The following is a 13,948-nucleotide window of genomic DNA, read 5'->3' as shown; positions in this document are numbered from 1 at the left end:
AGAGAACAAACTGTTTCACCACCGGGATGGGGAGCTTTACTGACATGAGAATTTTGTGGAAATGAGTTCATCCTGAATGCTAAAAAAAAACTCCAAAGGAATCATTCTCCTTTCTCTGCTTGCTGTTATACAACACATTTGGTTTGTGCTTTTGGTTTCACCTATATCTTAAGTCAAATAAGATCATTCTCTGTTCTCCTTTTATATTAATAAACTGCATGAATTACATGATGAAAAGGCTACATATTACATTTCATGTCATTTGTTGCTTAGCATATGCCACAAGCAGAGGGAAATTTTTGTCTTCCCACCATGAAACGCTGACATGAATACTAATCTAAACATCCATTCTGCACAGTACTATAAACCACGGGTGGTTTGTCATCTCAGCCGGGAAGAAAACACATCCCAAAGCATCTGCATTTCCCACAGAGCAGAGCTCCCCTTGTCTTGTCAGCACTCAATGAGCAGATGGATGGATCCTGCCCTACTCCCAGCCTTCCCCAGCCAGGACCAGTGGCTGGAGAGGATGTCATGACTAGCAGCTCTCAGTGCAGTTCTCCTCCCCTAGAAAGCACCAGCTCCCCGCAGGAGCACAGAGGCACCCAGACAGACACCCCAGAATCAAGGCCTCTCTCAGCAACACAGAGACGGGATAAGGCCAGCACGGCACAGCCTCACCAAGGCTGCCAGAAGCCCTGAAGAAGCAGCACAGACATCTCTGTTTCTACTCAAATTCCTGATAACACCATGTACATCCATACTCATTACTCTGACAGATAGCCTCAGGCCCAAAAGTACCCTCACTATGGCCTGGGTGATACAGCACCATAGTCAGGTTGGAAAACAACTGCAAATTCAGGCAGGTGGCTCCTTGGGGTACTAGGTTCACAGGCTGCAGGACAGGATCACCCATGTCCAGTCACACCACTCTTCCAGGGCTAACCCTGTAATGGTAAAATCAAGGGACTTGATATCATCACATACCATCGGGACATTGATTTTACCCACCATCTGAGCTCACTTGTCTAAGGGTGAGCATAAGTCACCACCTCCTTGCAAAAGGAGTTATGCAGTCAAACATCCCATCTCACAGCTAAGGTGGTTGTGGCAGATGGGTGAAACAAGACCATTTCCCTGCATCTCACAGTTTGGGCAAGGCACCAGAGCATGCTTTGGCAAGCTGCTGGTGCACACAGATGTGCGGGCACGTTAGCACACACGCTTTGATAGGGACTAGTTATATGCTACCGTCCTACAGCCTCCCCTGGACTGACTTACAAATGAACTTCCTTGTGATTTCTATTCCCTGGACTACCCAAGTCAGGTCTAGTCAGCGCTAATCAGCACTATCACCTTTCCTTTACTTGGCCAGGTGAAAATTTGGAAATCAGTCTGTACTGTCAGCAAAAAATCTTAAAGAAATAATTGTTAAGTAACAGAACTTAAACATTTCCAAAACAAGTTAGAAAACAGATCTTTTTATTATAGGAACAAAATCATTGCAGGGAAAAGTAAAACACCACCAAAAAAAAAGAACAATAGTGGGGCTTGAATACATACAGTTAGAGGAAAAGCACAGGCTGCACAACTTCTCTCCTGACCTCACAGTAACAGAAACCTTTGCCCTGTTGCTGAACAGCATCTTCAGCAGGGAAGGACAGAATACCAGCCGTGTCCTATCTGCCTCCTAAAGATGGCTCAATTCTCAGATTCCAATCTCAGTAGGAAAAATCCTTCCGAGCCTGGGGTTGCACCGGTGAGGGTGCCAAGGGCTGCCAGGGCACCCCAGCAAGGCAGCGCTTAGGGCAAGCTGAAGCCAGGACACACCAGCCCAGCAGGTCAAGGCGGGCCCAGCTCTGTCACCCTCAGCATCCGAAACACTGGCATCTTCTCCAGCGCAGCTCAGAGCACCTTCGTTCAGCCTTCGAAGCATGTACTGGAGTCGACTGTCCCCTGCCTGCCCCTGACAGAAAGTGCAGAAGAGAAGCAAAGCTGACGACGTCCCCCCATTGCAGTGTCCCTGGCCCCTGTTCACCCAGTGTCGCTGCCATTGTACTGCCTACAGGCAGCTGCCACCCCATGCGCTCACTGTCACATTTTTGACATTCTATTCACAGCCTTTGAGGAATGTTTGTACTGAGATAGCGCAGCACCATGAGGAAAAGAATTATTATCTCCCTCTTACCGTGGAAAATCTGATTCCTATGGCAGCCTTAAAAAGCAGAAACAGGCTGAATCACCACCAACACAGCACACAAGATCCAAAAATCTTCTAAACAGAGTCACGGGACAAGGAAACAACAAGAACAACCACCTATGACTGGGCACCCCCGATGCAGAGCTTTGCCATGTACACAGACATGAAGGACTTCCAGGTAAGCATGCAGCCGTCCCACCAGCTCCCCCGCCTGGGAAAGAAGCATTCAGCTCAGTTTTGATTTTGCCGGGGTACTTCTTCAGACCTCACCGGGTGGCATTCACAAGGAATACCTAAAATCCTTTTCCAAGGGATTCACGGCACAATATAAACCAGAGACAAAATGACAAGGGAAGAGAGGAATGCAGTACTCGCATCGCCATCCCTTTCGACCCCGATCTGTACCATCTCTGCTTTTACTCTACCATTACTTTCTAGCCCTTCGGGCTAGTTTAACACCAACATGCCTCACTTCTGACCATCGAAATGCACTTACACAGCAAATACCTTGCTTGGGCAGTGCATCCTGCAGCACTCCCCATGGCCTGACAGCTCAGCAGCCCCTGGCAGCTTTGTCAGGGGCTCGGCTACCTGCTGCCTGAGACCAAGTCCTTGCCCTCCCCTCACCTTGTCCTTCTTCCCTGCAGGTCTACCCCAGCTCATCCACTGGCAAACCTCCCCTGAGCAGAACAGGACTTGTGTAGCAGCAAGACTTGCCTAAGAGATCCCATAAATTGCTGCTGCCTATGCAAATAACACAGCACTGAAGAAGCCTACACGCACAGGCAGATGGCCAGCTTCACCAGCTTGCAGTAGCTAAACCATTACACTAAAGGCACTAATGCTTGCACTGATGAATGATCACGGCATTATAATCAACGTTTCTGCCAAAATTACACACCCAAGCCCCAAGCACCCTTCTGCTGCAAGCAAGCAAGCTAGTGACAGAGCTGTTTTAACTCACTGGCAACACGAGCAGTTAGGTTCTGGCAGGAGGTAACTGGTAGCCCCCTGCCATTACAGGGCATCAAAAGGCGAGCAAGCCAGCATCACCTCCCGGGTCTCCACGCAGCAGCCCCTACCACTACTCCTGGCCCCACGCAGCAAGCGGTGAGGGACAAATCACAAAGGGTCTGGAGCTCAGAGGAGCAATTCAGATAAACATCTGCCACAGCAGATACCTAGCTGAAACTTCCATCGAGCTTTTTTTTTGCAGGGCCTGTGAAAAATGCCTTGAAATCTCCTGAGAAGAGGCTTTCTCAGGAAATTCCTGTCAGGTCCTTGTTTCCATCTGGGACTCGCAGGCCACCTCAGTCCACCTGTCATGCCCACCCCCTGCAGGAACCACTGACTGGTGAAGACATGGCAAAGCGTGGGGTAGGCAGGGAGCAGGAGGAACCGTCTGTCTCATTTCAGGCTGTCCTCTAGGGCTCCACAGGTTAACTGCAGGTCTATTAACAGGCAAACCATCAAAGAGCTGTCCAGTTTTGTTTGTTAGTGAACCTGTCAGCCTATGGCAGCGTGGCCTTGAAGTCACACATGTGCTTTTTCTTATATTTTCTTTTCCTTTTTTTTTTTTTTTTAATGAGGTTAGCAGGCTTGACACCTCACGTCTTCCTCCTGCTAAAATTTTCTGGACCAATTCTTACACAGAATGAGACTATGGGGTGCAAATAATGCTTGTCATGGGTTTCAAGAGAAAGTGCAACAGCAAGCATGACAGATCAGTCATCAGTTGGACCCGGGAAAGAGTCCGAGGCATTCTCCTGGCTTTCCACATCAACTATGACCTCTGGGTCTGGCATCTCCTCAGGCTCTATCTCCACTGGTAAATTTTCTTCCATGGGAGGCAGGGTCTCAATGCCTTGACCAGTCTGGGCAGCATCTGGAGAAGAAGGGAGAAATAGTTTATAATTGCCCACACTATGCTCACTTCCATGGAAATCTTCCCTCCAGTCCTTGATGCCACAAGCTGCCTAACCCACTCAGTCCCTTCTCCCCAGGCGTCTGCAAGCCAAATGTCAGTTTTCTTTGTAACTACTCATTTATTGAGATGTTCGTCCCAGCTTTGATTGTGCTGAAGATCTCTGTGCTCAACTGCCCAAAATGTGCCAAAGTACCAAAGAAAAATCTATTCAGTCACATCTGAATGATTAAAGCTGGCTAACAAGCACACATTTGATACGTTCTCACCTAAACACTTTCCTGGCACATCTCTGCTTTTTACTTATTTGCAGAAAATTAGTCAAACTGACAATTCAGAAATTTTTTATTTAAAAAAAGTTCTACACTTTAAGTATGTTAATGTTAAACAATAACCTAAATGACTCTTTTTTTTTTCTTGCACTATGTTCATGAGTAGCATTTAATATTATGAAAGGAGAGCAAAACAGCATCCAAGGTTAGACATAAAGCATAGCTGAGCTGCTGAGAGGCTGTGCATGGTGAAGTGAAGCATAGCAGAAGCAGAGACAGTAGTGCCAAGACCAGGCTATGTCCTATGTAACATTGCTCTAGTTCATGATATTGTTGCTAGATCTACTTCAGCTGATGAGCTGATGAGCATTACTAGGGAAGGTGTCTGTGAAACAAAATTGAGGGAAACATAATGCAAAAAGTAGAGTATTAGTATCAAGCACTCACAAACCAGGAAATTTCTGAGAGGTTTTTATCGCTGCGCTCTCTGGGCCATACTGTGCTAAATCTGTGGGCTTTTATTCTTGATTACTTTGAAGGAATTAAAATGTTACTGTATTCCTACTTTAGCACCAATTTAAGGAAATACACAAGCCTCTGACTTTGGTGGGATTTAGCTGTGTTTACTGTTCAGCATATTGGTGGATGCTGTCCTGAGGATGACTGCTTACAAAAACAATGCTGGTTCTTATAAAACATTACTGATGAGAAAGAGGTGTGTGTAATAAAACTGCAGGAAAACCGCAGAGTTTTGAGGGGTTGCTGTTTTTGAGAGATGTGTATTTTAGCACAGAAGATACTGGAACAGACAGTCTGCAGTCTGCTGGCAGTACCACCTCTGCGGGATGCTTATGAGATGGCTGCTGCTACAGCTCACAGCTAGATGAGGGCAAGAGTTACTCCTGCGCAGAAGCCGAGCACAAGTAAGGTACTGATAAATGACCTGCTGCAACTTCTGTCATCTAGACAAGATGTAGCACCTTCCCTGTGCTAGCAAGTCCCAGGTCCCTCTCTTTGGTCAGCTCCTCCCCCATCAGTCACACACATCCATTTTGTCCTTCACCCTCCTAAACAGGCTATCTGTCCAACTTAAGTCACTGGACCTACCAGGCTTTGAAGGGCAGTCGATTTGGGCAGCTTGAGCCTCGACATGGTCTCCATTAGGGGGGCTCTTCACACCTTCACTGGAGACCACGGACATTGTTAGTCCATCATCCTTCTCCTCCTCTGTAAAACCAAAATCAGAGACTTGAAGGAAAGCGGACCCCCACAGCCCAGCAGCCTTGGCCCACTCATTGTGAGGCTGGACCACCAACACATGCGTGCGTCTCAAGTGGCACTGGCTCCATTCCTGGAGCAGACAGATGCCGAGTACAGAGGGCCACTGCCAACCTGTCAGAGACCAGCTTGGCCACGCCGGCAGGATCACAGCTTGAGGTGGCCTCACTGGGCACGGGCAGATTGCACTCAGGGACTGGTGCTGACAAAGGACTGCCATCAGAGGCCTTCAGGTCTTTTCAGGATCAGACCTGAATGAGGCTCCATTTTCTTGCTCACAGAAAAGGTTTTGCTGTTTCTTTCTGGCCAGGAGCACAAGGTGGCAAGCATGAGGTGAAAAAAGGAAAATCAAGGTTTAATTCAAGACCCTGCTGGTTGTAACAGTTTCCTGTCAGCAAGCAGCTTTCTGCTCCACCAGGTCAGGGGAGGGCTGACTGAAAGATGAGCTGCCACCAAGGTGAGGCCATTTCAACCCCAGGCTGCATAAACACAGTCCTCTGTGAGACTCTTCCCAAGGAACAACCGTGTTCTCCACTCACCTGAAGGCACTGGGATGAACTTGTCTTTCCTCTTCATGCAGCAACATATGATTGAGGAGACAACCACCACCAGGATAACCGCACCCCCAGCGCATCCCACCAGGATGTAAATGAACCACGGGTACTGCAGCAGGTCTCCTACAAGGACAGGGCTCTGTTAGTTATCAGGGTGGAAAAGCTGCTTTCTCCAAATGGGAGAAACCTGAAGACAGATTAGAACATGTGGTCATTATTACTGCTTTTGTTTGGTTTGGATCAGGGAGCTGATTTTTATGAAATGTGGCACATTGTAATTTAGGTCACATCATTTAATTATGGAATGGAATTGTTCGTTAAGAAGAGAGGCTTGTATGAGTATGACTATGCTGTGTGCATTTGTTTCTGCCTACTCTGACCAGTAACATCGAAGATAATTAGTAAGTTTTAATCAAATTTAACAGGGATGGTGGTGGTTTGAAAGATACAACATTTCAACAACCTTTATGAAAGCAGGCAACTGAAAAGAGGAGGGAGACCTAAGCTAGCATCTCCTGCTGAAAGAAAAGCATCAGAGTCTACCCTCAGAGCTCATCTTAGGCCCCAGAGAATCCACTTAGGACAGCCATATAACGACTGCACCAACCTCAAAGAAAGTCTGATCAGAGCCTGCACTTCCTCCGGCACCAGAGACTTCAGCCACCCGAGTCAGAGCTGTAGGAAACCAGCTTCGCTACTGCTCAGAGAAGGATTTCTCTTTATTCCCCTTCCCAACCGAGATCATGTGAAACGCCTAGCAGGAGGTGATGGCTACAGATGGCTTAGCAGAAGGGCCACACACGAGTCAGTGGTAATTATTACCCAGTTCAGTGCTCAGGGTTGCTTTGACAGGTCAGACTTGCACATAAGTTGCTGCTGAGCAGGGAAGCTGGTAGAGGGCATCACAGATTTGCAGAAAAAAGAGACCTGTCCAGACTCCTTCACTAGGACAATTTGCTCCAACCTGGGGTAGCCAGTGTGAAAACTCTTCCTCCCAATATGAAAAAAACCATACAGCTCAACAATTGCTAGAATGTAATTTCCTTAAAACTCCTTGGGTAGGGGTGATGGCATCCCTTTTTGAATCATTTGGCTTCTTTTTGTCTGCGCGCATGCCTGTACAGCACTGTACTGGGGAAACCAGCATTTGGAGCTTGTTTTCAAGACCCCAAACGCACAAATTGCTGCATATCCCCAGAGGCTGGGAAGTGTTTCAAACACTCCAAGACATACTACACGCTGTCATAGTCCAGATACTCACTAGAACAGTGAAATCAACTGTAGACAGGTGCTCTTGTGTGTGAAATCATACATGCTCAAAGTATTTTCAGATTGCTTGTTCCAGTCTCCTCAGGAACTTCAACTTCAAAAAACCTCAAAATTAAACTTTCAGCAAATAAGAAATCATTTCCCTAATAATTTTCTTTCCTTTTTGATGAAAGCTTAGAGAATATTATCAAAGGCATAAATATGTTGGAAATAGTTTTTCCTAATAATTTCCCATTTGCTAAAAAGTTCTTTTTGAAATAAAATATTGTGTTAAAAATTAGTAATAAACAAGTCATAAAACAAGTAATGAATGAATAAAAGGCTTTTATATATGTTGACTTATTAACTTCTGAATCCTCTGCTTTAGATCCTGCATGATTAGAGCCCTTTAGCGCCTGGGAAATTTACAGTTTTTCCACTAAACTGTTTTACGCTAACAATTATTCAAAGTTAATTTAATCAGCCAATAGGTTGCCCAAACAGGTGCTTTTACATAGATCTTATGCCTACAGCAGAAAACCTATATTCAGCCCTTTTCCTGGAGCAAATATTATATTAACCCTCAAAAAATAATTAATTAGTCTTTAATTAATTAAACTGAATTCAATTATCTCTCCAATTCATTTTACTAGTACTCAGAACTGCTTTAATTCACTTTTTACAAATGTGGTTACATTTCGTGACTAAAAAGTAGCATCACTGACAATTTTATGCTCTCAGATCCTTCCAAATACATGTTCATGTGTGTGTCCATCCCAACAGAGCTATCACTAAAGTCCCCTGTGGGCTTTTCAAGAGGAAATGGAGAACTGATATCACACCCAGGGGACTGGGCAGACACCCAGAATAAACAATAGTAACTGTCAGCACTCATGTGATTTATCACAGGGCTCAACTGAACAGCTCATGGATGTCTGCATCCTCACCCCTCCAGTATCTCAGCCAACTTGGGTCTAACTACGCTGAACAACTTCTGACCAGTTTAACTGGACAAAATTAAGATCACTGCTTCACAATCACAAATTACAAACTTGTACAGATTGGCCAGCGGCACCAACGCCATCAGACACAAACATACCACAGCCTTTCTGTTGAATGACAGGACACAATATGGGGTTCATGTCATTAATTTTGCTTTTGCACCAACTGTACGCCAACCACAGAAGAAAAGACTATGTTGTAGAGTTGAAGCAGCTCACACCTAGTTTCTAAAATTCTAGTTGCTATTGCACAGTACAATTTCTCTAGTAGTAAAGGTGATTAAATCAATTACAGATAAATTAGTACAAAACCTTATGGTTAAATTATGCCACCCTGACGTAGTCTTTATGACCATGTTTTCTGCTAGAGAGGAGAAAAACCTTCACTACTGGAGATGTGAGGGAAATCACACTCAAAGCTATCTAATTTTTTTTTTTTAATTTTTTGAGCTTACAACACAGACCAGTGCCTTTCATCATGAGGTTCTGGCAGTTTTGATCAGTCCTAGGATCCAGATTGTCCATCTCATTAAACTATGGCCTCATCCAAGCAGAGTACTCTGCATTTATGGACAGTTTGCAAATGGATAAAGCCTTCTCACAGAACTACATAACTGAGCAGGGATATGGAGGAAAAAAAACCCCTATATTCCCAAAATAAATGACTTATATCTTTATTCCACCTCTGATGGTGTGGGGCTGATGGAGAGACATTTGTATACACTGGTAAATCTTTGTGCATCTGGCCTAGATAAGGAGGAATGGGACAAGACAAAAACCACCTCAGCTGATTCCAGCAGCAACAGGGTTGAATTAGGAGAGGTGTTTTTACAGGGATGTTGCAGAAATGGAAAGCCATCTGAGTAATGGATGAATGTTGGAGTAGGAAGCAGCTCCTGTTCCTAAATCAGCATAAAGGATCAGTGCACAGGAGGGTGCAAGGTCTCCATCATTGGGAAGTAGGAAAACAGACAGAGATAGATCTGTGCTGCAGAGCTGGGTAAAAAGACTTCCTGAAGAAGCTTCCATCCCTTCTGTGGTTGTAGGTTGTGTCAGTTCGAGACACAGGAGGGAGAAGGAAGTCAAGGGGACACTTTCTAAATGGAGGATGTGGTAAGTCTGGAAAGCAGCTGCCAGAGGACACAAGAGTTCGGTATTACTCAGACAACAACCACTCCTTAGTTTTCTGCTGCAACAGACCAAAAGGGAGTTTTTCTGGAGATGCTGTTACTCACCATAGCTGCAAGACAGCACAACAGGCCTTGTCCTCAGGATGTTGGTCACATGGTACACCTCACATACAAATTCTCCAGGCACAGTTTTGTCCAGGCGAACCTTCTTTCCACCATCCTTAATGCAAGATTCAGGGGCACTCAGCACAGTGCCATTCAGCAGCCACCGAAAGTTGGTGCTCGTGTTGCTGGTCACGTCACAGGACAACTCTGCGGTCCCATTGGGGAAGCACTGGATACCAATGGCCAGCTCTGGTCACACACAGCATGGGGCAACGGGAACAGGGAGGGAAGAGAGAGGTGAGGAGCAGACTCAGCAGTGAACATGAGCTGGATGGGAGCTTTCCTTACCGGCAGTCTTACTACCACTGAATTTACTGGTAGCCAGGGAGCACAGAAATAAGCAACCAGACTCGTGGGTGCCTGCCCCCAGCCCTGAAATGCTTAGCAGTGCCCACCCAACTCTGCTAGTGACTCCTGGTCCCTATTTTGGGGATGCCACAAAAATCTGTCATCTCTTCATTTTCCTTGTTGAAATTGAAAAAGAGAAGAATAAAAATCCCTGATCTGAGAGGGCAGTGGAAGCACCCAAACCACCTGCCAGTCAGAGGCTTCCTCTGTAATCAGCAGATAATCATAGCATCAGAAGAGACTCAGACCTCTCGTCTACCAGTGGTTTGTGCATTTGTTGTTGCACTGTCTCTTGTTCTATTTTAGAGATGAACTAGTATGAATCATGCCCGACATGGGTACCAATACCAGACACCTGCAGTTAGATAGAATGACCCAGACCAGGACAATTTAAAATGAAGTAACAAATCATTGATCATCTTACGCTTTCCTGAATTTTTCTCAGTCTACTACAGGAGCCAACCTATTTCCTACAGTTGCCACTTTGCAAATACAGACTAGACAGAGAAGTGGTATGGGTTTATGACAGTAAGAGTCACACTGAGGATGTCTATCCAAACATCCATGTAAATAAGCTCAGAAGTCACTTTCGTCAACCAGGACATCACCTTCAGCTAAAATTCACTGCCTCCAGGAATACCTTTGCTGTGAAACTGTTTCCATGACTTAGGTGTGGCAACAGAAGACAAGGAGGAAACATAAGTTCCCAAAGCAAATTCCCTGAAACGGAGATTAAACCCAGGACACTTCTGTAGTCTTTGCCTACTTCCAGCCTAAGCCCCTGATCTTTGTGCCAAGGAGTCATATCTTTGACCTACTCTGCATGGCAGTTCCGCCTGTTTGCGCCACAAATGTGTAAGGATTCATTTGTCTTCACTGAGACCAGTTTGCTCAGACATTTTCATTACAATTTCTTACGCTTCAATTTCTCTTAGAAGCTTATGTAAGAGAAAGCCCTGCAAAAGGAACGGTGAAGATGAGGACCAGAGCAATGGTTGCTGGCTGTCTGGAGCACTGTTCAAGCAGGGGGGCAAAACCACTTAAGCCTTCTCCATATTAACCCGAGTAATGAGCTGGCTCCTGTACAGAAGCGACTTTGTTTCTGTCTTCTCACCCCACAGACGGATGAACAGGCACATGAAGGGGAGCAGCAATTCTGAGGCCACAGGGAGGACAGGAGGGAGACTGGCACAGGAAGGTACCTATTGCAGGTCTCTGAAGTTGCTGACCTCAAAGCTGCTTGGGGGCAGCTAAGAATTAGAAAGTCACACCTGGATTCCTTTAGTACCTTTCCTCGGCTGCATGAAGCAGGGGCAAAACCCAGCATGCCTCAACCCAGACCTGCACAGAGCCCAGTTCAGTTTCCAGAGCCAAGTCAGGTAGGGTTATCTCTTAAGGAAGCATGTCCACAGGCAGCAAAATGCTGTTGGTCAGTGAGAGCCATCAGGAAGAGTACTCTGGAAATGGACTGAAATCTCCAGCTACTTATCTACAGGCTCAACTTTACAAACACTTCACGCTACTGTCTCTTACATCAGGGATAAACAACATGTAGCTCAACTGACTGGCTACTTCAAGGAAAGCTCAACAGACAGGAGAGACCAACAATGTGGATGCAAAAAGCATCCCTTAGTTTACACTCACCATTACTGTTTGCTGAGGTGCCAGAAGCTTAAAAAACTGTTCCAGAGGCACCTATAGCTCCTCCAAGCTCAAGTCATCTCTTAGGAAGAATTTCAAGGCACCAGCTTACAGCCAGGCTCACAAGTTCAAAAGGTATTTTTTGCTAAGAAGGCCACTTACCAAATACTTCCAGTGTAAAAAATCTGGTGGTGTTCTGAAAAACAAACTCGTATTTTCCTTCATCCTCTTTCTCCACGTTCCTCAGCACTAGAGAGCCATTCTGCAAGTTCAGGCATCTTCTGGCAGAAGTGCCACACTTAGCCAACAAAGTATCATTTAAGACAGCTGTCAAGCATGTCACATTCCTCTTGATCATTCCGAGGGAGGTCTGCAGACTCTGAATTCCCAGAGGAAAGACTGCTGAGTCTCCACTGAGCACTCTGGTCCGGGAGATAGAGCCTGAAAGGAGAGGCACAGGGTGGGGGCAGCAACCTTCCCATGTCCATTCACCCCCTCGCATCTGCCTCTCAGAAAGGCAAACGCCCAGGTGAGACGTAAGAGGGACAGATCCATCCCCAGTGACAGGCTGGGGTCACCAGTAATTGTAAATCAGAGGAGTGGGAAGTCTTCTGTAAAGGCCAACTTTCCCCCCTGATAACATGGGAGTGATGCACACACCATGCACACAGGGCGACAAAAGGCTGAGCAGCTGGCCTTTTCTCTCCCCAAATTTGATGTGACCATCTACTACACCCCCTCAGAGCTTAGAGACTGTGCGAAGAAAGATCCTCAGGACATCAGTGCCATAGATCTTGTACAAAGGGTAGCAAAAACAACTGCCACCTGCACAGTTGCTTTTACCTACAGAGTAAGGTTACAGTCTTAACTTGAGCAAGTCTCACAATATCCTTGCACGTTATTAAGTTGCTGTACGCAAATCAGAGATGGGTAAATGACAGGGCGATAGCAGCTCAGGGAACTAAACCAAGGTCACACTGAGCATCAGGAGCAGGACCACGTTGCTCTCCAGCCCCTCCAGCCAGCATTCTGCATACAAGGACCTTATGTTCTCCACTGAAACGCTTTTACAGATGCAGTACACTGAGAAAGTACTATATTGTTAGTTATCATTTGCTTACTAAAAAAATTATTTGTCTTACTTTGGTCTGACTGCCCCTTTCATGCATTAGCAGTTACACTATCTGAAGTCTCCCCAAACCTGGTAGAATCCTTAAAAGATCTTGGAGCAAAATTAAAGTGGCTGCTCATCTAGGCAAATCTGTGCCAACTTCATAAAGAAAAATCTAACTTACCATGAGTAACCGTTATTATCACCAGCAAGCACTGCAGAGTAAAAGGAAAGCTGAAATCCATTTTAAAGAGCTCCTTGCATCATGTGCTGAGAAGACGATCTGGCTACAGAGCTCTGTGAATATAGCGTTCAGGAAATGATGTCAGAAGCAAAAGTGAAGAAAAAAAAAGAAAAGAAACTCCATAGTGGACAGATTGAATAATGTTTCAAAATAGACCTGCAAGGTTTTGGGTGACTGAACTCGGGCTGAACCAACACAAGCCACAATGTGCTCTGCAAAGTCGTGCACCTTGGAGCTAGCTGCAAGTGTGAGAATAGGGCTGAGAGATGAGGAGAGACAAAAATATCTCCTGGTTAGCTCACCTCGTTTATGAAGATGCTAACGTTGAGACTGGACAGAGGCAAAACACCTATTTCTTCCATCCTTTTCCAGTTTATCAAAGCACAGCATCCCCACCCAGGGAAGAGAAATCAGTCCAGTCAAATAAAGCACTGCACATGCAGACCAGCCGATTTTCTAAAATATTAACAACAATCACTCACAGAGAGTCTTGCCAGGAGGAGAGGTGCGATAAAGCTCTCCCTCCATTCGCAAAGGCTATGTTGCCAGCCTGAGCTTTGCTGGGCTCTTCTAGTGACTGAATGGTACCTGCCATGCAGGAAAGGGCTCGGTACAGCCACCCCAGGCAAAGAATAAAGGTTATGGGAAGTTAAGTTGCATTGCACAACTAGATTGAACACAGCCTGAGAGCCACCCTGAGTCTGGAGTGCAGATCCCAGAGACAGGACTGAAAGGCCAATCCTGAAAAATGGCTGTGAACCAGTTATCTACAGGGCCATGCAGGGCCAGATATTTTGTTCACACTTGTTGAGATGGCCTGAAGCATGCTGGC

At 45.8% G+C, this 13,948-nt stretch overlaps 1 protein-coding gene across 1 annotated transcript; it reads right to left on the bottom strand.

Moving 5' to 3' along the window:
• Positions 1–1,465: 1,465 nt before the first annotated feature.
• On the bottom strand, positions 1,466–13,130 carry LOC113475996. Its single transcript, XM_026841257.1, has 6 exons — positions 13,057–13,130; positions 11,924–12,202; positions 9,713–9,961; positions 6,214–6,351; positions 5,504–5,623; positions 1,466–4,085 (listed from the first exon to the last, which is right to left on the bottom strand). The coding sequence occupies exons 1-6, from the start codon at positions 13,115–13,117 to the stop codon at positions 3,925–3,927; spliced, it is 1,008 nt and encodes a 335-aa protein (XP_026697058.1). The 5' UTR covers positions 13,118–13,130; the 3' UTR covers positions 1,466–3,924.
• Positions 13,131–13,948: the final 818 nt, after the last annotated feature.

This window comes from Athene cunicularia (assembly GCF_003259725.1).
Source record: "Athene cunicularia isolate RWA chromosome 1 unlocalized genomic scaffold, athCun1 chr1_part3, whole genome shotgun sequence".
NCBI lineage: Eukaryota > Metazoa > Chordata > Aves > Strigiformes > Strigidae > Athene > Athene cunicularia.
The sequence above is the reverse complement of the archived record's forward strand: the minus strand, read 5'-3'. Positions and strand labels throughout refer to the sequence as shown.

What these genes read in the sequence shown, in the direction of transcription:
- LOC113475996 (XM_026841257.1), bottom strand. Translation starts at nt 13,117, where the DNA reads ATGGATTTCAGCTTTCCTTTTACTCTGCAGTGCTTGCTGGTGATAATA. An exon ending in TGTGCTGTCTTGCAGCTATG is followed by an intron (nt 6,352 to 9,712) that starts GTGAGTAACAGC and finishes CTGTCCTTGTAG; the next exon opens with GAGACCTGCTGCAGTACCCG. An exon ending in CGACTGCCCTTCAAAGCCTG is followed by an intron (nt 4,086 to 5,503) that starts GTAGGTCCAGTG and finishes CTTCTTCTCCAG; the next exon opens with ATGCTGCCCAGACTGGTCAA.